This window comes from Leuciscus leuciscus (genome assembly GCF_965113295.1).
Source record: "Leuciscus leuciscus genome assembly, chromosome: 19".
In the NCBI taxonomy this organism is placed as follows: Eukaryota; Metazoa; Chordata; class Actinopteri; order Cypriniformes; family Leuciscidae; genus Leuciscus; species Leuciscus leuciscus.
In genome coordinates, this window is record NC_138743.1 from 19,442,580 (window position 1) to 19,469,362 (window position 26,783).

A 26,783-nucleotide genomic window follows, 5' to 3' on the forward strand; every position below is an offset into this window, starting at 1 on the left:
ATAGCCTTAGACTGCAATTCATCAAGTGGCCACCAGAAACAGGCTCCAAAAGAAAGTCAATCCCATAGACCCCCATGTTAATATGCCCAACTTTACAGCAGAAAAAAATATGTTTACAGCATTGTGCAAAAAGTGGTTTTGGTCTATATAGCTAATTTTGCCCTTCATGACAACTGTGAGGGGAGTGCATTTTTTTATAGCTCATCCATTTAAATTATATTAAGCCTTAAAGTTCTGCATAATTAAGGGCGTGGCCACTTGAGTGACAGGTGGATTGCCGCTTCTGTCACTATTAGACATGCATAAATATAATTTAGTATCATTAAATCTCCTAAAAATACAAAATATTTAATAAAAAACATTTTTGAACTAAATTGTTGTACACTAATTTCATTAAATGGTCATTTTTGACCGTCACGCAAAGAGCACCAGAAGATTAATAACTTTTTTTTGTCCAATTTTACAATCAGATTGACATAAAAATGCAACACTATATACCCAAAAGAATTAAAGCAACTCCTAAAATGATTACTTAAACACTTAAACAGAAGTTTTAACAGAAGAATTAATGTAAGCACTTTCACTCTCATTGTAAGTGCTTCATCGTAATCTCCTTTTCATGTGGTTAAAGACGAGGGCCCTATCAAACGTTTGTAGGAACGAGTCAAAACAATTTTTGTGGTAATTAACATTATGCTACAAATGCAGTTGACTGATATTATTTATTAAACTTTCCTTTAAACTGAGTCAGACTAATTCAACTGACGTATTCAGTGGCAGTTTAATGTTCTCTGTGACTGGATTCTGAACCACATCACTATGATAAAATCAAAGACAATGTCTAGACAGTGTCATGAGAATAGCATTCATCTCCTCAGCAGAGCGTAACAGACAACAGGTTCCCAGTTCTATCTCTGATTGTGTTGTAGAATATCTCTTTTCATAAGCCTACGCTTCATTTCACTTTCAACAGTGTCATATCAGTTTTTATTATATCATATTTTTCTGATATAATACTAGTCTTTAATACTAATAATAATCATAATTTCAACATTACCAGCACCCTCTCTCCAGTTTTTGGACTATACTGCCTTGATGCATGTATCTGTGCGATGTCACAAAGTGTGTGAAGTTCAAAGTTATTTTTACAGTTTAGTTTCAACAAACAGGGAGGAAGTTCTGAAAGTTGCAGTATATTATCATAACTATCATAATACATCAAACTCTTTAATTTCAAACAATCAATGCAATTAGTTTGAACTTAAAGAGTGCTTTTCTGAACCACATAAGTTCAGCATCTTTATATGTAATTTCATAATTAATTGTATTGTTTTTGAAATATGGTTAAATATACTGAATTTCTCTCTTCTGCTGAACACAAAATAATATATTTTGAAGAATGTTGGTAATCAAACAGTTGACAGTAGCCATTGACTTCCATTGACTTCCACTGTATACAGGTTTGGAACAACTTGAGGGTGAGTAAATGATTAAGTGAACTATCCCTTTAAGTGGCCTTTAAATTCATTAATATTATATTACCTGCAAGTACAGGTTTTTTAAATATACTTTTAAGATTTGAAGTACACTACAAGTGCATATTTATGCGTACTTCTTTTTCACATAGGATGTTATCTTTATGATTCTTCTCTGCTAGAAGGGGGCTACATTACTCTACCACAAGGAGGCACTACAGACAACACACTCGTATACTGTAAGTGAACGTTCATTTTGCACTGACAGTGAAGAACTGCAGATAGAGATATAACTCCACTCAAGAGCAGGATTAGAGGAATCAAAACGAGATAAAACCATCAGATGGTGAAACGAGGCCTGCAGAATACTTTTAGACATTTCCACTCAATGTGAGATTGCATGCTATCATTGCAAATTCAGATTGAGTTCAGGTCCTTTCTCGACATTTCGCTTACTCTATTTGCTGGGAGATAGAAATGTCTCCAGGGGTTGGAGTTGATAAGGAAGTTAAGAAAATGAAGTTTCAAAGAAACAGAGCTGTGCTAACATTGATTAAGCTAGATGATTAATCAGGGTGATGTTTAGCCGAAGACCTTTGAACTCTTCTTTCCCAGATTTCCTTGGTAAATCAGCTTCACAAAAAAGACCATGCTAAATTTTGGTGGTGAACAACACGGCTGTGCGGCTCGACTAACTAGTCCAGTAGCAAACCAGCACTGAAATTCATCTGGTCTTTTCAGTAGGGCTGAGGTAATCTCACACGTGACTCCTTGAGTTTCAGAACAGATCTCAATAATGTCCCAAGCTGTGCTCAGATTTGCCAAGATACCAAAATATTCAAATCAATTCAATCAAACAGTAGGCTTAATGCTTCCAAGACCAAATTACAAAAAAAGTCCTAAATAAGATTTGTTTTTTAACTGAATATGAAAATCATCCATTTGGACTGCACAGTTTTGACATAAACTAAGGGTACGTTTACACGACAACGATGTACTAAAAACATTTCCTTTGTGTTTTACATGCACAGATGGCAACTGTCAAAATTATCCCCGTTCACATGAATCCGCGAAAACGGCTAAAAACGCTGTATTATTCATTCTAGGCCAGTATTTGGCGATGTCACTTTGTAAAGAAACACTTTGCACCAATAGACTGAATACGTAATATGCATGCGCATCACCGTTTTCACAAATTCATGTTATTGTAGTTTACACAGAGACGATAACGGTACCGTTTTCAAAAGTTTGCGTTTTCAGGCCCCCAAAACGCAGTTGTCGTGTAAATGAACAGCCAAAGCGTATAAAAAGTTTTCAGTTTTTAGTTGAAAACGTTGTTGTGTAAACGGCCACTAGTAGACTTAACGTAATGCGTTGGTCAGTCATACATAAACAGGTACGATTCCTGTCATAGTACAAATAAACTAATGTGATTTAAATATACAATAACAAGGTTTATATTTATCATCAATAAATCCAATTTGTATTAATCTCATACATTTTAACTAACTGAATACTGCTGGTTCCACAGCTAGCCGTATTTTAACAATGTTCAAACTTTTTATCTGTAGTAATGTAATTGTTTTCACAGTGAACAGATTTATGCTGATTCTACACAATTCGAATAAATGCATTTAGAAAAATAGATGCAAATAGCTATTAAGGGTACGTTTGCATGACAATGATATGCTTAAAAATGATACGTTTTTCCTTTGAGTTTTCCATGTACATTGTCAAAACGATCCCTATTCACACAGATCCACGAAAACGACAAAAAATGCTGTATTTTGCTGCCAGACCATTAGATGTAGACACTATAGACTGAACACGTAATATGCATGTGAATGATATCATCGTTTTCAGAGATTTGCATTTTCGTTTTTTTTTACAAAGAGACCGTTTTTAAAAAAGTTTGCATTTCCAGGCACCCAAAACGGCATTGTCATGTAAATGAACGGCCAAAATGCATAAAAAGTTTTACGCTTTTAGTTGAAAACGTTGTCATATTTCCAGTCCATAATTATATCCTGATTTTTCTTGCATACAAAAATCTTGTTCTTAAACTGTTTCATTTATGTATGACTGACAAATATGCATTACATTTATTAGTGTATAGAATACTGTGTATTCCAAAAGGACGGGAATTTTATCTGCAGTTCAAACACATAAATTTAAACACATTTTTTTTTTCTGAGTATAGTATCAACATTTACAGTTTTTCTCGATTGTTTACACACATTTTCTGAAAGCATGCCTCATATTCTCAGAACTCTACACACAAATCCAAAAAAACACACACAATGGGCAAAACCCCTCAATTCTCCTGCAAAATGAAACTTTACATTCAAAACAATGTTATTTCTTCTCAAAATGGTATTTTGTTTTCAAATGACACACACAAACCATCAAATGAATAGACATTTATAAGAACCAGTTGAACACTGATGTGCTCAGTGTAAAACACTATGATGAATGGAAAACACTTCTTCTCCATTTATCATAATGACTTAGGCCTTTTTTTGTTCAGTGTTACACTTGCTACAGACAGTACATACATAAGTGTGATGTAAAATATTTGAGAATATTGTTTTTATACTCAGAACACACAAATACATGGTAACAAATATATTTTATTTTTCCCACAAAAACAATGTACATTTGTACATTCCCACAATTTGTACATCCCAACCAACACAAAAGTTGTACATACAGTGGTCTACATACAAAACAACAGAAGAATTTACTGTATACAGTTACAGTAAAAAAAAAAAAAAATCCAATGTTGGCATCCATTGCACCATTGAAGAGCTGACCTATTGCCCTTTTATGCTAAAGCTCTGATTGCTAATTGTAAAACTGTGTGACGGGTGTTTTCCCATGTGATGAGTCAGTGTGCATATTTGAATGGCAGTGTGTTCCTTGTGAAAACAAGAGATTTTCTGCATGAAAATTGTGCCAAAAGCAGAGAATTGTGTGTAGTGTTTTGAAAAAAGTGTGTTTTAGAACTGCAATTTGAGTGTAAAGCAGGAATTGTGCTTGTAGTTTAGCAGAATTGGTTCAGGTGGTTGGTGAATGAGTTACATGTTGTGGTCATTGTGTCTCAAGTACCAGAAAATGTGTGTAAACAATCGAGAAAAACTGTATTTCATAGCAGTATATATTTACTATCTACCAACAATTGCCTAATTTGTTGACAATGGGAAAGGGGAATTGTATAAGAAAAAAAAGAAGAGAAAGACTTGCCTAGACATGTCTTTTTCATCAACTTAATTCAAATTCCCACAAAGCCTAAACTACCGTTTTGCACGTTAAACCACTACAACCCATATACACATCTGGCTGGTTAAACACACTGGAACACAGCTGAATTACAATGAGATCAAATCTGAAGTTCATGGCTATTCCTGAATGGTTAATTAGTGAGTGTATCTAGTTAAATGTCACTTACAACTCACCCAGGCTGTCATCTCTCTTGAGCACTGACAGTTTCTAATGAGGTCGGCAAAAAAAAGGCCTTGTTTTTTTTTGTTTTTTTTTATGCAAACATGACAATGCTGTAGAACAGTATGTGCTGATGATTTGTACAAAGTAGTCCTCAGCTCCTCAGTACAAGGAGTCTACTGGTACTTATGCCATAATTAAGCTTCAAGGAGGAAGATGTCATTTTGATGTCAGGAACTGATTAGCTGAATAACACTATGTAGCAGTCAGCATGACCTATGTTTGCCCCATGCCATAATTCAGATTGAGAATCAGAAGCAGTATGCAACAAAGCACAATGTGTGAAATACTATATCCCACAATGCAATGTGTTTGAATTGATCTTACATTCCAGTGTGAAAGTTGATTTCATTAAGATCTGTTAAAATCATCAGAATGAAATTAGTGATGGAATGACATGGATTTTTAATGGGCGATGTCAATATCTTAGAGCAGGGTGGACGATTAAAAGCTGATGCATGTAATAGCAACCTATTTCATTTAAAGATAACACATGCTGCAATGAAATTTACATTTATTTGACATTTACTACATCAGAAATGAATTATTTGAAAATGAATCAATAAGAAAAAATGAACTTGATGAGAAAAATGTAAAATAAAAAGAATGATACTTTAGATAGCAACTTCTTTGTGTATCCTTGTAGTGTTTTTCTCAAATAGTTTAAAACATGCTGGCGTTCTCTCCACTGTCAAACTAAAAATACGCTTCCAACACTTAACGGCCAAACAGAAAAACGTATTTCCCAATGTCATTCACTTAAAAAATGCCAAATATCTGCCGATACATCAGCCTTGCCAATATATCGCTTGACCATTAAAGGTGCAGTCAGAAATTTCTGAGAAATGCAGTTGAAAATTGAGATGAACAATTTTGTGTGTGTGTGTGTGTGTGTGTGTGTGTGTGTGTGTGTGTGTGTGTGTGTGTGTGTGTGTGTGTGTGTGTGTGTGTGTGTGTGTGTGTGTGTGTGTGTGTGTGTGTGTGTGTGTGTGTGTGTGTGTGTGTGTGTGTGTGTGTGTGTGTGTGTGTGTGTGTGTGTGTGTGTGTGTGCGCTGAGAAAAATAAAAGACGTTACGATCAGACAAGTTGAGTTTTTCTTTTCTTCAGTAGAACAGTACAGATGGTTTTTTACCTGAAACCGTGGTCCTTGGTGATTCATATAATGCAAGTCAGTGGTTACCGTTACTTTAGGATTTAGCCAAACAAAATTAATACTTGTGGCTCCTGACGATACATTGAGGTCTTATGAAGAGAAATTATCGTTCCTGCTTAAGAAACTGAACATTATTTAAAACATTTTTAGCTGTAATCCACAGCCTCAGCAAACAGTCCGGACCGCATTCACGACAGTCTGGGGTATGAGATTTCTGTTGCATTTTGAAGTATGCTCGGGAACAAGAGAGGGGGGACACGTGTGTTGTATTGTTCATCAAAATGGTACTTACTTGTGCTTATCCTGGAAGCAACCTACCGTAAAACTTCAAATTATAGCCCAGGCTGTTATTTTCCCAAATCGCCGAACTGCACCGGCTTGTATTTGAGACAGGCGTCTATATGAGACAGGCCTTTAATTTACTGTTGAGATGAGCATGACAGTAGGAGGTTACCAGATCTGTGTTTGTGTTTAACAGATCAGTTAATGTAAGAATTAGCCTACTATATTTCCGTATGTCTAAAGGGGGTCGCACACCAGACGAGAAGTGCAGCGCCACGTCTTTAAAATTCGAACACATTATTCGCTTTATGAGTGTACATTGTCTCAAATTGTCATTAATGTATATACTGACTTCACCCTGTGCTGCAATATACATTCAGTTTTACATTCATTAACAGAAATCAGCTGCTTGAATGAAAACTGCTGATGTTATCGGATTTTCAGGTGATATTCTCAAATCATTCAGTTAACGGACGCTCTGAGGTAAAGTGAATTCAGACTGCAGACTAAGCAACGATTGTATTTAATTGTACAGTACAATGATAACATAGTACAATATAATATAATTAAATATGGATCCATTAGCGCCTGCACTAAGCCATCCGGCTGAACTCTCTAAATAAGCTCTAACTTTAATAATGTTCGAGCAAAGGAAAAAAAGGCTTCTGGCGGGGTGTTTGGCTCGAGTTCATGGTGCAAAGGACCCTAGGTTGATTTTACTCCGAACAATCCCTTTAAGTAATCTTTTGATGAATTTGTCTTGCTAGTTCCTGACACACGCAGAACAAACATTAGGCCTACAGTGAGTAAGAAAATACATAGAAAAGCTTGAGATTTTCTGTCCTTACGAAACAAAATAAAACTGTTTCACATCATTGCTTTTATTTGATCAAACATGTTCTCACTATCACAGGATTTAACTGCAGTCTTTCACTACATCACGGATCATGTTTGCATTGATCCCCTATTCTTAGGCATCAATTTTTCCCACGGGCCTTAAACAATAACAGTAGATAACACTAGATAATCAATTACTAGATTCAATTGCATCTTGGCCCACAAACATCTGTTTGGATAAAAGAAAGTGGACTAAACAGACAGTTTTTCCCTACAGTTATGAAAAATGCACAAAAATACTGTAAAATAAGTCATTTACGCTAATAACCACTTACACTGTAGCACCGATTGCGTCAATTCTAAAGTGCAACAAAACTGCATGAAATCAGGGGTTCTCAACTTTGGACATTGAGGTCTAATTTCCTGCAGAGTCCACTTTCAAACATACCCGAACAAGCTTTTCAAGGTCTTCGGGATTAGTTGAAAGTTATACTAGGCAGGTGAGTTTGATCAAAGTTCAAGGATCAAGGCAGGAAAGTGGACCTCAAGGGCCAGAGTTGAGACCCACTGCACTAAATGGTGTTTGAGTAGCGATAAGTGCCTGCATTCAAATACTTGCATAGAGTATGTTTTGGGCTCATGGGTAGCCAGCCCAGAGTGAAATCTCATTGGTCCAAAATCCTGTTCCACAAAACAGTATTTTAAACATCCGATACATTTTGATTGGCTTTGTGTTGTGTTGTGTTGTGTTGTGTTGTGTTGTGTTGTGTTGTGTTGTGTTGTGTTGTGTTGTGTTGTGTTGTGTCAAGTTGTGCTGTGCTGTGTTTGCACAGCATTTCCGTTTTCAGTGTAGACAGCCACATTACTTATCCCTGGTAATGTGTCACGTCACACCATGTTACACTAATTCTAAATGTGATTATATCACAAAATCATGACTGGTTAATTTCTGAACAGCAGTTGTGACACCATCATGACATCTTCTCAAGGATGAAAGCCATGACTCACCTGTAGGTAGTGTGAAGACCGGAATGATGGTTTAAAGTCCTGATGCATCATGGGCTTCTCCAGGTTAAGGGAGGACTTTCGATAGGCCTCTTTGGCCTGACTGACGGTAAGTGTGGACCAGGAACTCCTCTTCATGAACTTTCCCTCAGGTGCCATGGATTCGCAGGCCGAACACTTGACGTCGTTGTTGCTTTTGGAGGTTTTGAGCGAGTGGTCTCCAAAGTGACTGTGCATGGATTCTGGGAAACTGTGACCGACGTGTTCGTGATGGTGGCGGCTCAAAGCGCTGGCTGTGCGGTAGGTGCTGTCGCTGTCTAAGTTGTCATCCGAGCTCCACCAGCCCCCCGTCCCCGACCGGTGCCTGCGCTCCTTGCTTTTACTGCGTTTGCTGCCGTGCTTGGATGAGTGATGATTGCCGTGGTGATGGTGATGGCTTCCCCCACCTCCACTGTCACCTTTAGTGCCATTCATCTTGGACGATCCCTCCAGTGAGTGGGACTTGGTGAAGAGCTTCTGGACGGAGTGCACCAGGTGTCGGATACGACCGGGGCTCTCGCTGCGCTGTTCCCCTCCAGTGCCGGCGGATGTGCGTTGGTACTGCAGCGTATGGAAGCCGTCGCGATGAAGCGGAATCTGCTTTTCGAACTGGTCCAGCAGGTTTGCGGGGATGCGGTTGCTCTTGCTGCTGCCGTGGTAAGAGGCAGATGTTGCAGCAGCGGTGGCGGCAGATGTGGCTGAGGTGGTGATGGCTGCACAGTCTTCCCGGGCAGCTGGGTCGTAGTACTGTGAACTGTAGTGCATTCTGGGAAAGGTGCTGCTGGAAAGGTGGTCGGCAGGTGCAGTGGAAGGTAGCACCATGGGTGACATGATCATGCAATCGGAGTGAATGGAGCTGCGGGGGGAAAGACGGTGATGGAAGTCCATGACGCAGGTCTCCGTGGGGCTGAGCAGGTAGTGGTGGCGCAGATCGGACACATGCATGCCGTGCAGGTCATGGAGATGCTCGCACTCCGCCAGTCCACACGGGGGCAGTGTGGGAATATGGTGCGGCGCGCGACCACCTGATAAGCCCTTCATGTTCCTGGGTGGAGTGAGGCTACTATCCACATTGAAATTTCGGGATGGCGACCAGGAGGAACACTGCTGGTCTGGAATAAAGAGAAGGACATTCAATATTAGCAATTTTACTAGATTGTTGAATTCGATCAAACACTCAAATATCTGTCCTGGCCAACACACTCTCATACCATATTGACGCTTTTCTCACTTTTGACAGCGCACTTTTTTTTTTTTTTTCACTGCATGGTACCATTCGGTACGGCTCACTTTTTGGCACTTTTCCACTCCATGATACAGTTTGGTACGGCTCGCTTAAATAGTACCCCCTCGTTTGAGTTTCCAAGCGTGCCGTACCAATACTAAAATGTTACGTGTAAACACTGCTGATCACTGATTGGTCAGAGAGAATCGTCACTACCAGCGTCATTGGATTTGGGAAACAAGACACCAAACCCGCTGGCAGCAACAGCCACCGCAGTATCATTTGTTCACACAACTTTTTTAAACGACTTGCTTTAAACGACCGTCACAGGCAACTTGAAAAAAGAAATGGCTGAATCGTGGTCAGTAGACGAGGTGCAGACGTTCCTCTCATTGGTAGCCGAGGAGCAGATGATGTCACGGCAGTAGGTGGCACCACTATAACGATCAGTCTATAATCCCACCCACTTTGAAGCGTTACTAAACTGCAGTGGAAAAGCAATCCGAGCCAAAGCAAGCCGTACCGTGCCAAGCCGAGCCGTACCACGCAGTGGAAAAGCGAAGCGAGTTGAGCAGTGCCCTACCATGCAGTGGAAAAGCGAAATGAGCCAAACCGTATCGCACCGAGCAGATTTATCCTGAATAACAAAAACATCTTCTTCTTTTTTTTGGAGGATTCCATTACTTTACCCAAGGCTAAACATTTGTAGATGCAATTAAAATTCTATCATTTGCTTGTAAAACGTACAATTTTTGCTTAGTTATTCTGGAAAAATAACTATCATAAAAGTAATCTAATGCATTATACTTCTTGTGAATATAGAGTCATGCAGTTGCTCTGAATATGGAGACATTTTTATTTTATTTTAAGCCACTTAAATGCCACTGTTTCTTGTGCATCTACATCTATCTGCCCATTCTTTTTATTACTGTAACAGGGCAAAATTATTTAATATAAATAAAACTTAAAACTCCTTAAAACTGCAGTGAACCATAGACAGTTTCAAAAACGTGGTTTGAAACCGCTGGTGTTTCTTACGTCACAAACTACATTGTAACCAATCACGTCAACGTGTGGGCAGGCTTAAGCATATCATTAACTATGCTGACAAGCAGGGGAGTCTCAAGAGAAGACAGGTTATCCCGGTATATTTTTACGTTGATAACAAAAATCTGGTAAATTTTGCAATGTAGCGGGTGAATTATGTATATGATGTAGACTCACCTAAAGGATTATTAGGAACACCATACTAATACTTTGTTTGACCCCCTTTCGCCTTCAGAACTGCCTTAATTCTACGTGGCATTGATTCAACAAGGTGCTGAAAGCATTCTTTAGAAATGTTGGCCCATATTGATAGGATAGCATCTTGCAGTTGATGGAGATTTGTGGGATGCACATCCAGGGTACGAAGCTCCCGTTCCACCACATCCCAAAGATGCTCTATTGGGTTGAGATCTGGTGACTGTGGGGGCCATTTTAGTACAGTGAACTCATTGTCATGTTCAAGAAACCAATTTGAAATGATTCGAGCTTTGTGACATGGTGCATTATCCTGCTGGAAGTAGCCATCAGAGGATGGGTACATGGTGGTCATAAAGGGATGGACATGGTCAGAAACAATGCTCAGGTAGGCCGTGGCATTTAAACGATGCCCAATTGGCACTAAGGGGCCTAAAGTGTGCCAAGAAAACATCCCCCACACCATTACACCACCACCATCAGCCTGTACAGTGGTAACAAGGCATGATGGATCCATGTTCTCATTCTGTTTACGCCAAATTCTGACCATCTGAATGTCTCAACAGAAATCGAGACTCATCAGACCAGGCAACATTTTTCCAGTCTTCAACTGTCCAATTTTGGTTGGCTCGTGCAAATTGTAGCCTCTTTTTCCTATTTGTAGTGGAGATGAGTGGTACCCGGTGGGGTCTTCTGCTGTTGTAGCCCATCCGCCTCAAGGTTGTGCGTGTTGTGGCTTCACAAATGCTTTGCTGCATACCTCGGTTGTAACGAGTGGTTATTTCAGTCAAAGTTGCTCTTCTATCATCTTTAATCAGTCGGCCCATTCTCCTCTGACCTCTAGCATCAACAAGGCATTTTCGCCCAAAGGACTGCCGCATACTGGATGTTTTTCCCTTTTCACACCATTCTTTGTAAACCCTAGAAATGGTTGTGCGTGAAAATCCCAGTAACTGAGCAGATTGTGAAATACTCAGACCGGCCCGTCTGGCACCAACAACCATGCCACGCTCAAAATTGCTTATATCACCTTTCTTTCCCATTCTGACATTCAGTTTGGAGTTCAGGAGATTGTCTTGACCAGGACCACACCCCTAAATGCATTGAAGCAACTGCCATGTGATTGGTTGATTAGATAATTGCATTAATGAGAAATTGAACACGTGTTCCTAATAATCCTTTAGGTGAGTGTATATTACGATGTTATGATGAACTATATGCCTTTCTCCACTGACTTTCTATGATGTTCAAAGCGTTAAGGATGCAGATTTTTAGATGAATTTCCAAACATGTACTTCCATGACTGCATGCACTATCCAGGCCAGTGGATTTGAAATGAATGGGAATGTATCCAGGGCCGGCGCGTCCATATAGGCGAACTAGGCAATTGCCTAGAGCGGCACTTTTGTAAGGGCGGCAAAATGTGTGCCAATCGGGAATGAACAATTCACAAAATAGGCTATATGATTTGCTGAGCTGCCGCTGCGCCGCCCTGCGCCGCCCCGCCCCGCCCCGCCCCCTGCTCTCACGAGTCATGACTCATGACTGAGTGATGGGAAGTTCGGATAATTTTACTGACTCTCTTGTTCGATCTCGTTCATAAAAATGAACGAATCTTTATTTGAGTCATTTCGTTAATTTAAGTGGCTTTAAATGTTACACAGCCAAAATCCCCGATCACATCCACCTACGCATATATGTATATATTTGCTTCCTCTTGGCCTAAAGTGTTCCTGCAACGGGAGTGTTCTCTGGCTAGAGCGCAGAACAGCGGAGTTTGTATGGACATAAGTGCATGCCTGAGCTTGTGCTTTGGGTTAAGCTGCGTTGCTTTGACATTGTGGAAAATATAACAATAGAAACAAAATATAGGCTATTAGCCTTTTTACCCATTATTATCAATCTAAATTAATCTCGATTTTAATTTAACTTAATTTCGTTTTTCTTTATGTAAATTTCGTTTTTCTTTATTTAAATTTCGTTTTACTTTATTTAAATTTCGTTTTTTCTTTATTTAAATTTTACATTTAGTTTTTTTCTTTATTTAAATTTTGTTTTTCTTTATTTAAATTTTGTTTTTCTTTATTGAAATTTTGTTTTTCTTCATTTAAATCTACCCTTTACTGTGTCAGTAATTTGTTAGTCAGAAAAATATAGACTACCTTAAAGTATTGTATTGCTTAATTTAACAGACATGTGTGTGTGCGTTTTATATTGCTAGTGCAGCGTGCGTCAAGTATATAAGCCCTGCCCGCTTGAGGTGCGCCGCTTCCCGCTCGCGGTGTTCTGTAGTTTACTAAAAGTTTATTAATTCTGAACGTGTCGTGTCTCGCGTGTCCATCTATATTGCACCACCAAATGCTACACTGCACTCCCTTGTGAAGTCGATTGGATGAACGGTTCTCGAAATAATCAAAATGCAAACGGACATATAGACACATAGAGATTCCTGCCTTTATTAGAGAGAAGAATATCTTCAGCACCCTCTCGAAGCTTTGAATATTCGATGTTCATTACTACCGCAGCTTCGAAGCTCAAAAAATGGTATTCGGACCAGCCCTAGGGGCGGCACAAATGTTTTTCGCCTAGAGCGGCAGAAGTGCACGCGCCGGCCCTGAATGTATCCATGTATTATATACCTCCTTACTAAAGTAAGTACTACCATTAAACCATATCCAAAATAATCACAATGGTAGGATGTCCCATTAAAACACACCAAAAAAAAATAATAAAAAAAATCCATAGTGATAGTATTTAACTTTCTTTCAGAGAGACTCCCTTTGTTCTGACTAAAGGGATCCAGCAGGAAACTTCTCTCTCTTTGCATTCAATTATATTTTCTAAGTTTTGATTGTGAGTTAAACTAATGTTGACAGTAAAGGAATCTTCTTTCACTTCTTTCAAAAGAATGATGATCACAAGAGAGAAAAGGGTTTGCATCTTTCTGATGTAACATTTGGAAAACCTGATTGCCTGATATGCCTGAATTAAATTCAACAAGCATAAAACACTGAAAAGTGATGCCTTGAACTCCCAGGAAAGCCCAAATCTGTAGTTTAGTTACAAGTATGGATGCTTTAATCCACAGCACATGTATTAAAGAGACAAGGTTAAATGTCTTGCTCAAGGGCACGGTGGTGATAACTTACAAACATGGATTGGGGCTCAAACCTGGGTCTTCTGTCTAACAGTCCAATTTTAACCACAACACCACACCTCCAGGTCTGTTGCAGTCTCTTTACAAAGATAAATGTTGGGGTGGGTGGTTTGTTTTGGAGTCTTCTAAAACCATATGACAGCTTTGTCTGAGGAACCGAAATCACACTGTAAATCAATTAATTGGTTTGAGTAAGGTAAACTTAAATTCAATTAGTTCAATCAAATTAACTTTTATGAGTATTTAGAACTTTCTTTTTCTTTTGAGTTCACAAAACTGAGACGTTTTAAGTAATCAGAATTGTTTCATTGTTTTGAGTTTTATGAAATTGTTTCTTTTAATTTAGACAAATAAATTTAACAAAAACTGGACTGGGATTTCTATTTCCCAGCATGCTTTGCAATGACACTCGAAAGGGAGAGTAAATGCTAAAATAAAGTGATACACCATGTTTGTTTGTTGAGATTTAGCAGTCTTTAATGTTTTGCTATGCTAATTTAGAAGGGTTTTTGGGCAGTACCATGACGAGTGAAGCTTGAGCTTGGTTTGAGAACAGATTTCTGTTAAATGTTATATATTACTGTACTCTTTCAGCATAGATATGCTATGCTAATGCTATCAAAGCATTGTGTTACCAATTAGAAAGTTAGCAGTTATTGAATTAGCAAGTTAAAGCTAGTCAAGTTTCCAAATATTTTAAGTTAAGAGCAATTAAAATGTATGAGTGCAACATAATCTGCCAGTTCTTCTCACTTAAACGTTGAATTTCTTAAAATATTTTATGTAATTGATTACCTCAATTTTTGTGGGTTTATCAACTTATTCGGGTTTACAGTGACAGGATGCACTGAAAATGTATACTTTGGACCAACTAAAAATACATTTAAACAATTCTATGGGGAGTGCTATTTGCTTTTAGAGAAACTGAACAAAACCGGAAAAGATTATTTTCGATTAGACCAATAACAAAATGCACTCTAAAATGACAGTTGTTTCAATTTGTTCAGTGTGTAAGAGAAACACAAACAGCCAGTCTAATGTAGCATCATCCAAATCTTTTGTTCACATTATAACAGCTAATACCAGTAAACGACAAATTAAAGATAAAAAAAAACAAGAAGAAGATACCGATGTGTCAGAGGAGAAATCAGAGCAGGAAACACCTTTAGCGCTAAATCTCCTCTTACATAATGCCTAGGGACTATAATCCATTGCAGCATATCAAAGAGAATGAGATATAACACAGAGTTGTCATAGTAACCATTGCTGAGGACTCTGACCATGAAAAGCAGATTTTAGAGTTTGTTACACAAGGATGACAGTAATTCACAGCAGGACTGCTGTTCACAGCCTTTACTGTATTTCAATGAAGAAGCATTTATTTCATTATTCCAGTTTATACATCTGTATATTTCAAATCTGAATACAAGCCATCTAAAGAGCTCATAAGGCCAGTGAGTTTAGGAGGCAGTAAATTCATCTTGATGGAAAACTATTATTGAGCTTCCAAGCTAAATTAGCCCACAAGTTTGAGGAAAAACTATCCCAGTTAGGTTTATGCAACCTTCCCAACATTTCCCGTTTCTCTATTTTTACAACACATTGCTACAGGAGAAGAACATGTGGTTGCTGTGGCAACTAAATGAGTCAAAGAATGATAAGCCTGCAGAATGATACAATACATGTATTCTTGGATGTAGCATCTCGCCTGACACACAATTACACACAATGACACATTCAGGGTCACTCACTACCCGAGCAATGAGGGCTGATTTGTGTGATCCAAGAAAAAAAGATATGTCACAGATTTCATACCAGAGACACTAATACAGGCTGTTATGTAATCTACAGTCATCAAGGTAAAGTTATTTCTTTCTGAATCATTGCTGTATACAGTATACATATCTTATATATATATATGTTTGTGTGTGTGTGTGTGTGTGTGTGTGTGTGTGTGTGTGTGTGTGTGTGTGTGTGTGTGTGTGTGTGTGTGTGTGTGTGTGTGTCTTCAAGCCTACATTTATTTGATCAAAAATAAAGAAACAACAGTAATATTGATAAAACATTATTACAATTTAAAATAATTTTCTATTTAAATATACTTTAAAATATAATTTATTTCTGTGATGAATTTTCAGCATCATTACTCCAGTCTTCAGTGTCACATGATCCTTCAGAAATCATTCTGATAAGCTGATTTATTATCAATGTTGAAAACAGTTGTGCTGCTGCTTAATATTTGTTATAACCTGTTGTACTTTTTCCAGGATTCATTGATGAGTAAAAAGTAAAAAAGAAAAGAAAAAGAAAAACAGCATTTATTTAAAATATAAATCTTTTGTAACAATATACACTTAAACTACCATTCAAATGTTTGGGGTCAGTATTTTTATTTATTTTTTATTTAAGAAAATAAATAGGCTTTTATTCAATTGATTAATATTTTATCAATTGATAAAAAGTGATAGTGAAGATTCATATTGTTAGAAAAGATTTCCATTTTGAATAAATGCTGTGTTCTAACCCAGAACTTTAAATGCCCTAAACTTTTTATTCATCAATGAATCCTGAAAAAAGGGTCACTGTCAAGGTTATACACTGTCTATAGTTAACTTTTGAGTTGTTGGTTCAGACCTCATTGTTTTCTGTGTGACAGTCTCTCTTGCCTAATCAGTTGCCATAGTCGTTAATTGAGTTTCCCAGGTGTTGTATGTCACTTAAACGATCTCTGTGTGTATTTAAGCCCTCAGTTTACTCAGTTCTGTTCTGTGTCGTTTATGTAATGTGGTTGTATTTTCCTCTGAGCTTATCCTGTGTTCATCTGTGGATTATATTAAAGACTGTTTCCTTTTGGGCCATTCGTCTTTGTGAGCTACTTTACTGTGGCAGTCACAGGTTCCAAAACAATATTAAGCAGCACAACTGTTTCCAACATAATAAATCTGAATATTAGAATGATTTCTGAAGGATCATGTGACACAGAAGACTTTAAGACTTTTTCATCAGAGTAATGGCTGATGAAAATTCTGCTTTGCATCACAGAAATAAATTATATTTTAAAGTATTTAATTTATTTATCATTTTCCATCATTTTAAATTGTAATAATATTTCAGAATATTACAGTTTTTTCTGTATTTTTGATCAAATAAATGCAGGCTTGAAGAGCGTAAGAGACTTCTTTCAAAAACATGACAAATAGTAATGCTTCCAAACTTTTGTCCGGTACTGTGTGTGTATATATATATATATATATATATATATATATATATATTAACTCTTCTAAGTATTTTTGTATAGTAACTCTACACACAAACCATAAAATGATTAACCATATACACGCCAAACTACACATGAATATGACAAATGTAAAACACTATAAGGGAGAGCGGGGCACAACCTAACGCTTTTTGACTTTCTCAGTTTGTGTAAATCTACTTATGGTTCAGAGTATTTATTTTTTCCCACATTAATTTCCCACATGTCTAGTACAATTATGTGTTTTTGTTTTATTAATACAGTATATACTTTTTTCTTGATATACCCCGAAAGAATGGAAGTGAAATGTGACAACATGCCCCATAGGTGGGGTACATTGTAACATGTGTGGGGCACATTGTAACATAACATATGACAGCTTAAAATGTTATCTGATCTAATAAAAAAAACATACAAAACAAACTAAAATATTTTCTAAATAAAATACAATTAAAACACTTTTTCATATAAAATAATGGCAATTTTTAATAATTAAATATAAACTCATTTTTGAGTTTTGACTACGAACACATGAAAACACAGCTATACAACATAGTTCAAAACAAATAAATAATTAGTAATTTCTGAACATTGACTCTCAGTCTTTATTCACCTTTTTCTCACGTTTTCTCAATAAAATGAATAAAAGTATAGAATATAATAGCATTTTTCTAATAGGGGCACATTGTAACGCAGTGTTACAACATGCCCCCGCCTGCACAACTGGGGTTTAAACCCTGCTAGTGTCTTCTGCTAGTTAGCGAAGCATTAAATAACTATCTCAACTGTTAAATAACATCTTGGAGATTAAAATAATATCAGATTTGTCTTATTTTAAATAAACACAAAAAATAGAGATGAAAAATTAACTAAAGTAAGAAATTTACTTTTGCTGTGGTTTAATAAATGTCTATGGATATCTTCCCCCCCCAAAAAAAATTTTGGCGGAATTTTTTTTTTCTATATAGTGTTGATATGGCAACTAGTAAATACACAAAGTTTCGTCATCCAAGCATGTGTGGAAGTATTTAAAACAAGCGTGTTACAACTAGCCCCGCGTTAGGTTGTGCCCCGCGCTCCCCTACACACAAGTAAATTGTAACAAATGGTTAACTAGTTAAGGCCACCTAATATACAGTAAAGATTCAGAGAGTAACTTCAAATCTAATGTAAGCTAACTCTCAAACCTTCGCTGAATAATGGAATAATAGCTTTAGCTCTTTATTTATATCCTCATAATTTACTTGCTATCATATAAAACATATCGAGTTATAATCAATAAAGTGCCAGAGCTAAAACAGAACATATTTTCAGAACTCTCCTCTGGCATATTATATTTCTTCCTTAAAATACAACACAATCATGTGTTCAAAAAGTACTGCAAAACCAGAATGACCCAGGAGGACACTACAATTCACCCAAGCACCCAAAAGATGACTATTTACTTAATTCACCACATTTCCTTAAAGTCCCCCTGTAGTTAATAATTTTATCCCTTAAAACTCATCTTTGATCATCCAAATTACATATTTAAATTACATATTGTGACGTCAGAAACTTTTGTCTTTGGTTCACTGCAGTTTTAAGCAGAAAATACTCAGCAATGGTGTTGACTTTGCACACGGTTTGACTTAATTAAAGCATATTAAAAACACCACATAGACATAAACAACATTAAAAGCTTTATTTTCACCACAAGGGGACTTTAAAGGAAAGCTGCACTTGTATCTTCTCCAGGGCTAGTTGCATAACTCAGAATTATGAATTCTTTCCACCTCCACACCAAATCTCCAGTGAAACAAAAGATCACTAGCATAGAGAGCAGAGCAACAGGCATCAATCCACTGGCACGTGAGCTAAAAATATTGCAACAGGGAGGGGTTCGCCTTCCTGTAGGGGGTCACTGAGGTCCCACGAAATAATATGCCATTAGTGTAAATACTGGTGTTGCACCATGCTATTGGCAAAAAGCTAATGGAGTAAGAGCAGGAGAGCTCGCCTCAGTAACTAACACTCGAATAAGACAGACAAGAGGTTTCAGGCGCTAAGCTCCTCTTCAGCGAAGAGACGGTAATCTAACCCAACACCTAAAAGAGAAAAGGCAGCTGGCTTTCTCTTCCATTCAGACAAATCAACGTCTGAGAGAGAATTAAGTTTACAGTCAGTTCTTTGTGTTTGGTCCCAATAAACTGTTACATAAAGCTGAAGGAAGCGAACGCCAGAGAAAAGAGTTGCGCTGGGTGCCTGAGCAAGAGCTCACCTTTGATTCAGTCTCCCACTCACGCCCACCGCTGCCCTCGCACACACAGGACGGTGGCGATCTGATGGCGGGACCCATCGGCCCCTGCTAGCGAATGCCTCACCCAATAAACAGCTCCTCACTTCATGACAGAGGGAGAGGAGAGAAAAGAAAAAGGTCGAAATGAAAATCACAAAAATGACGGGATGAAAAAACTGATCTAAGATCGTCAGATTATAAAGGGGTTCACTGTCAGTTAAAGTCCCACTGTAGTCAATCCTTTTATCGCTTAAAACTCACCTTTGATCACCAAAATTACATATTTAAACGTTTTTTCCTTAAAAAAAAAAAAAAATCATTATGCCTTAAAATAGCTTGAATGTAACTCTACACCCTTGCCTAATTTGGTATACGCGGTTCTATAAATATGCAAATTAGCCCCGCCTCCACTCACTCACACCAGCTCAGAGATCCACTCGTTGACGCTCACACATTGACGTGATTGGTTACAAGGTAGTTTGTGACCTCAGAAACACCAGCGATTTCAAACCGCGTTTTTGAGACTGTCTTTGGTTCACTGCAGTATTAAGGAAAAAATACTGAGCAATGGTGTTGACTTATGAATTTACACATGGTTTGTCTTAAAGCATATTAAAAACATCACATATACATATAAACAACATTAAAAGCGGGATTTTCAACACAGGGGGACTTTAAGAATATATTTTATACTATGCAAATCCAATCTGAATAAACAACCGTTTTTCGGTTGTACCAACCTTTAAGAAAATGGTCCAACTGTTTTGGACTGTCCAAAACAGTCAACTCAACTGTCCAAATGGATGGCCATTATCCAACATGAACTGTACACTTTCCACCATATTACTCAGATATAATGCTGTTTCAACAATAATTTGATAGAAAATATCTATAAAAGGCTATTTAGGAATCATAAAGAATAATAAACTTCAAGAGCTATATGTACACAAGGGCCAAAACTGACACTTTTCGAGTGCCAAATGTAAGTAAAATCTGGTTTCGACAAGTAAATAAAAAGGAGTTATTGGCCATAAAATGGATTATATTGCAAAAGTGATACTCTAAAGAATCTGTATATTTATTCTGATGGTCCACTTTTGACATTCTATTAACTATAAGTAATTCTGCAACTACATGTCAACTAACTCTCATTAGAGTATTAGTAGAATCTTTGAGTTAGTAGAATAAGTTGAAATGTAGTTGTAAAGTTACTAATAGTTAGTAGAATGTCTAAAGTAGACCATCGAAATTAAGTGTTACCAGGTCTTCTAACAATTTTTACCTCAGTGGAAAATTTACCATCAGAAGTTTATCTAGGATGCCTAGCTTTTTCAATTGTGACGGAATTGACAGACAATATAAGCAAAGTACGTTAAAACGATAGATATGATAAAATGAAGACCTCCGATGCAAAAGCCTCTAAAAGCCACCTCTGTCAAAAATGAGATAATTATACTGAGTGAATGCTCTCCGCACATAGTATATACTCATCAAATACTTTCACTTCATACTCACTAAATCCCAGCCTCAGCCCATTCAGAAATGTCGGTACTTGGGTAGAAACCTTTACATAGGAGTCTGATAAAAATGTTAATATTAAACAAAACTTTAGATGGACTTAGAGGCTTTAGCATCTGAAGTCTTCAAATATAGGCTGTGTGTATTTAACTTTTTTAAACTCAGAGCAGGAGAAATATGGAACGAAGACTTTCAGATAAAGACTGATTTAATTTAATTTAATTTTGGCAAATTTCTTTAATGTATTAATAAATATCTGATGGTGGTGGTAGTAATGTTTATTTATAAGATCCATATTTATATTTCTGTTTTTATTAAGATTTACTGTTTATACAGTGTGTTTTAATATGAAGTATCAAGTTATGGTCTGGAGGGGTGGGTAAGTGAATAATTTTTATCAAATAAAGAGAAAATCAAAAGAAATTGTACATTAATGGTCAGCACATTTTATTGATTATCTCCAAATAATTTAAAAGTGAAAATGTTGATACTTTTCTAACTAATGGCAGGTAAAGTAATCTTCCATTTCTTAAAAAGTAGTGAAATATATTTTATTATGCAAATGATGCAAGAGAAAGAGTGATATAAAGAGATAATAGATACAATTCAACTTCCTCATCAAGGTATAGCCGAACATGCCATTAAATCACCATGGAAACTGCATAGTTTCATAAAGCGAAATGTTGAACAGTTACTTAAATACTCACAATTATGAGAGAAAAAAAGGCGTGAATGTCTCCTCTCTGATGCAGGGCAAGCCCTGTTGATTCAGCATGTGATGAAAAATACAGTATAACAGATTAATACTAGATTTAAGTCATCTGGGACTTTAGGGTAACAGCCACTGTCACTAGACCAAATTAACCTTTGAATATTTGAAAATTGTATTCATAGATTAGTAAACAAAACTAAGGAACACCTTATTTTAATAGAAACCTGAGAGTAAGATAATGCTAACTGAAGATGTTTCTGTCTTTTCTTGCAGGGTTCTGTCAGTCCATCAGACATGTAATACTGAGTATTTAAGGGATATTGTTTCTATGGGAACTATAAAAATCAATTTTTTCTCTCCTAAACTGACACTCAGTTTCTCTTAAAGTAGGTTGAGAACAACATCTCCTGAGGATCACATGTGAACTTAATACAATTTTGAAAAATACCATATAACAATATTACATAATATTTTTGAGGATTTAAGGCCATCTTTAGCTTTTTGATTCTTTATTTATTTATAATGTTGAGCGTGTCATTTCTGCATCACTATAGCGCCACCAAACGGGATTTGTCAGAAAACACTCCTTCCACGTGACATTAGTCTGCCAAACAGATAATACTGCCCTAAATTTACACCTTTTGTCAATCTAATGTTGCTGTGTCAGGCTGGTCAGGATACTGTAATTGGTCCTATCCAGGTCATGGCACCAACGTAACTGATCCTACTCGTAACTGATCCTACTTTTAAACCAGTCACCATCATGGGATAATGGCGCATTAACAAGGAGGCTAAAGACCGAAGCCTCTAGAGTCAGCGCGCCTCTTAAGGCCAGGGGTGTGGGGTTTACCTGCACAACTCTTTACTAACACTACTCACCCTCATAAACCTCACTACTATCCGGGTCACGGCACCAATGTAACTGGTCTTCCCGTAACTTCTAGCGTCAGCCGCTAGTATGCCTCTTGAGGCCAGGGCAGTGGGGTTTACCTGCACGGCTCTTTACTAACTGGCCTCTGGGCTGGGTATTGACACAAATTTCATGGTTCAATTCGATTTCGATTCACAAGCTTGCGATTCGATTCAACTTCAATTCGATGTTGATTATTCTTGAGATATATATCAGGTATAGTATATGTGACCCTGGATCACAAAACCAGTCACAAGTAGCACGGGTATATTTGTGGCAAAAGCCAACAATACATTATATGGGTCAAAATGATTGATTTTTCTTTTATGCCAAAAATCATTAGGATATTAAAGCTGCAGTCGGCTAGATTTTTTTTATCATATTCACTGAAACCGACACTATGCTCCGACAGAACAACATAAATCAGCCGGTTTTAGAAAAAAAACCTGGAGCCTGTTATTTGTTTTGCAAAAATCCACAGTTTCCGGTTCTTCTGGTCCAATCAGCGCAGGGCTTTGGAGATCTGACTGTCAATCACAGTTCCTGCACACGCCACAGATCCCCCTCCCCTGCGCACGTTACAATATCACATGCACACGCCTTAAGTTCGCAGGTGTGTTGGATTGTATGAAGCGTGATGGCGGAGAGAAAATCTACTAACAAGCTTCCAATTCCTCGGTTATTGCTATCTATGGGTAGATTAGCCAGGGCAGCCTACCTCCGAGTCCATGGTGTTGATCGATGCTGAAGAGATGGACGCGTTCACAGAAAATCTGGTGCACACACACTGACGAGCACGAACTTGATGGGAGGGTGCTCGCTGGTAGTTGGGGAGGGGCATGAGTTGTAAACATTAAACATTTTGGCTAAGTCCCCTCAATCTGCCAGACTTGCCGACTGCAGCTTTAAGAAAAGATCATCTTCCATGAAGAAATTTTGTAAATTTCCTACCGTGAATATATTAAATATTTATTTTTGTGAGTGAATGCAGCACAATCGCGAACATAAATGCACAACTTTAAAGGCAATTTTCTCAATGTTTTGATTTTTTGCACCCTCAGATTCCAGATTTACAAATAATTGTATCTTAGCCAAATATTGTCCTATCCTAACAAACCATACATCAATGGAAAGCTTATTTATTCAGATGTCAGATGATGTATACATCTCAATTTCAGAAAATGTACCCATGTGACTGGTTTTGTTGTCCAGGGTCACATATGGCAAATTTTCTCAAAAAAAAAAAACTCTCAACCAATGCCGTAAACTATACATGGTAGTCAGTTGGTACTACATTACTATAATATTGAAGGTTAAAATGAACTGATTTGTATACAAACACATAAATTACACTCTAAGGGGCTGCTTACATGACACCGTGTTTTGGCCGTTCATTTACATGACAACAGCATTTTGGGTGCCTGAAAACACAAACTTTTGAAAACAGATTTCAAAGTGAAAAGGTCTCCGTGTAAACAATAAAAACGTGAATCTGTGAAAACAATGACGTTATGCACATGAGTATTATGTGTTCAATCTAGTGTTTCGTTGCCATTTACTGGCCTGGCAGCAGAATACAGTGTTTTTAGTCGTTTTTGCAGATTTGTTTGAATGGGGATTGTTTTGACAATGGTGTCATCTGTACGCGGAAAACTTAAGGAAACACTTTAAGCATATCGTTGTTGTGTAAACGAAGCCTAATTGTAATTACTAAATTACTTTTTATTATAATAAAGTTGTAAAACTAACTTTATAATGACAGTTATATTTCTACTCCAATTAATTTTTTTTATAAAAATTGAAATGATGGCTGTCATTAAAACTTGACAGATTCATTCAAACATATTAAATACAGAAGAACAGCACAGCAGACTTTTCCCTCCACAGATGCACGTCTGTAAATTAGGGAATGAACTTGCGCTCCCGGGGGCGGTTCAGCAAAAAGAGGAGGCGTGTTCCGGCGCAAATGTTCCCTGATGCTATTTTGCAGTTCCAGAAAACAATTCCACCACAGACCAGGAAAAACCTAGTCTAAAGTCAGTGGCGCGTTATTTAGATGCTATTTTTAGGGCGCATGCTTGGCCATAACGTTAGCGTGTGCACAACCCGCATACACTTTGCTTCTCTCATCTACACAGACGCAGCAGTTGCCATTTTTGCAAACCATACATAATTACAAGGAAAAATATTCCACACGAGGGAAATCATTGTGGTGTCCTTGAAGATGTGAAAAAATAGGCATAAATCTAGCTTACACATTTACCCAAATAATTATACGCCTGTTTAACCGAAGCTAATTTGGGTGGGTTTCTCCCATCCCCATACAATGTCACTTCTCTGTCTTTTACGGCCCTGACGAGAACGTCGGTCTCCTCGGCTGTGAACCGCTCCTGGCAAATCCGCTGTTATAATAGCATCCGCCATGGAACAAGTGCGCCTGCTTTTAAAGGGAATGTGAGATGACGCTCTATTTGGTTTATTTCATGTTACGACCCCTGGACTTTAAAGGGGTCTTATCATATTTGAGACAGTGAAAAATCCTCAACTGGTGGAAGAAACATTGAGTGAAATTATGTGAGCTTTAAAATTTAAATGCTACTAAAGTGTAGACTTTTTCCATGTACATTGTAAAAGGTGTACATGTGCTTTCAGTTTAATTCTGAGAATTTTGCTCATGCAGGAAAGTTTATGTACACTGTAAAACCCCAAAAGTTAAGCTAACTCATTTCATTTGAGGACACCGATAACCTCAATTTAATTAAGTTTATAAAAAACAATAGTTATGAGCACTCTGATCTAATCAATTCCACTAAAACAAAGATATTTCTTAATTCACAATTAAACTTTACACTGCATTCAGATATCTTATATAGCTGAAACTTAACTATATTGAGTAAAAACAGTGAAATTACAAACTTTAAATGAACTTTTAAGCGCTTTTAGTTACTGCTAGCTCACAATATCACACACAAAGTCAAATCCTATAAATTAAGCTAACTCATTACACATGAGGACACTGATTACCTTAATTTATTTAATTTGAAAAACTAAAAGAAGATATACATTGCCGTCAAGAAGTTAAGCGATTAATTAAGTGACTAATTAAGTGATGATTGAGGATTAGTAATGAACACCTGCTGTTAACAAGCAGAATCACTGAAGGAAAGAAAAACGCAAGAACTGTCTTCAGACTCAGCCTTATGAAACTGAAGATAAAAGAAGATATTAAAGGGGTGGTATAATACCCTTTTAATAAGATGCAAAATAAGTATCTGATGTCCCCAGAGTGTGTATGGTAAGTTTTAACTCAAACTACACCACAGATATTTTTATATAACATGTTAAAATTGTCACTTTTTGAGGGTGAGCAAAATTGCATCGTTTTTGTGTCTGTCCCTTTAAATGCAAATGAGCTGCTGCTCCCGGCACAGAGAGCGGAGCTTCAACAGCTTGTGTCCTTTTACCTCAAACAGACATGAACTGAAAATTTCTAAAACGTTTAGCCTTTTATGTTCAAACCGGAGTCAGACAAAGATGGAGAGACTCAAGAAGAAGTGACAACATGTAGACAACATTTCTGAATGGTTAGTTGAATTTATGTAGCTTATGTGTAGTTATCTTCTAATCATTGATTAGCATATTTGGGGTGGGGTTTATGTAAATTTCAGGGTTAGTGACATCACTAACACGGGAGGAATGTCATGTAGTCCCTACCAGTCATTTGTTGTTGTCCTTAAAAAGCAATTTCTGTAAAATATCATCCTTTGCTTTGAACTTTGACTTTGCAGATGTTGTTTATGCTCAAACAGCAACATTACACTAAAGTTAGAAAAGTGAAATCATAATCAACCACCCCTTTAAATCTCTCAAGATCTCAGCAGAGGAGGATTAAACAACTCCACAAATAGCATTACCAGCTTCACTTATTACTAACAAGTGTGACTGTTTTTCTGTCATACGTCTACAGAAGTTCTTAAAATAATTAACAGAGGTTTAGAAGATGATGATTTACTGAGTTTCGTTTAAGGTCACCATATTGGAGATTAGCGGTTGCTTTAGTTGGGCTCTAGACCCTTGCAAATAAGTTTTTCTTTGGCTGCTGTAACACATTTGCTATGGCACAAAAGCCAAAAGAAAGTATGATCAGGTGTCGATGGTTGTGCTTTGATGATGAAAATCATTATTTAGTGACT

At 37.3% G+C, this 26,783-nt stretch overlaps 1 protein-coding gene across 5 annotated transcripts in view; it reads right to left on the bottom strand.

Moving 5' to 3' along the window:
* Window positions 1–26,783, bottom strand: part of LOC309481662 (disks large-associated protein 2-like) — a 172,737-nt gene that overhangs the window by 97,379 nt on the left and 48,575 nt on the right. For 4 of the 5 annotated variants that reach the window (XM_082146663.1, XM_082146662.1, XM_082146664.1 and 1 more), the window contains exon 2: window positions 8,257–9,404. In XM_082146663.1, coding sequence (XP_082002789.1) covers window positions 8,257–9,404 — 1,148 coding nt within the window. Of the gene's footprint in view, window positions 1–8,256; window positions 9,405–19,432; window positions 19,554–26,783 lie in introns of all 5 variants that reach the window. The other variant, XM_082146665.1, reaches the window with a different exon arrangement.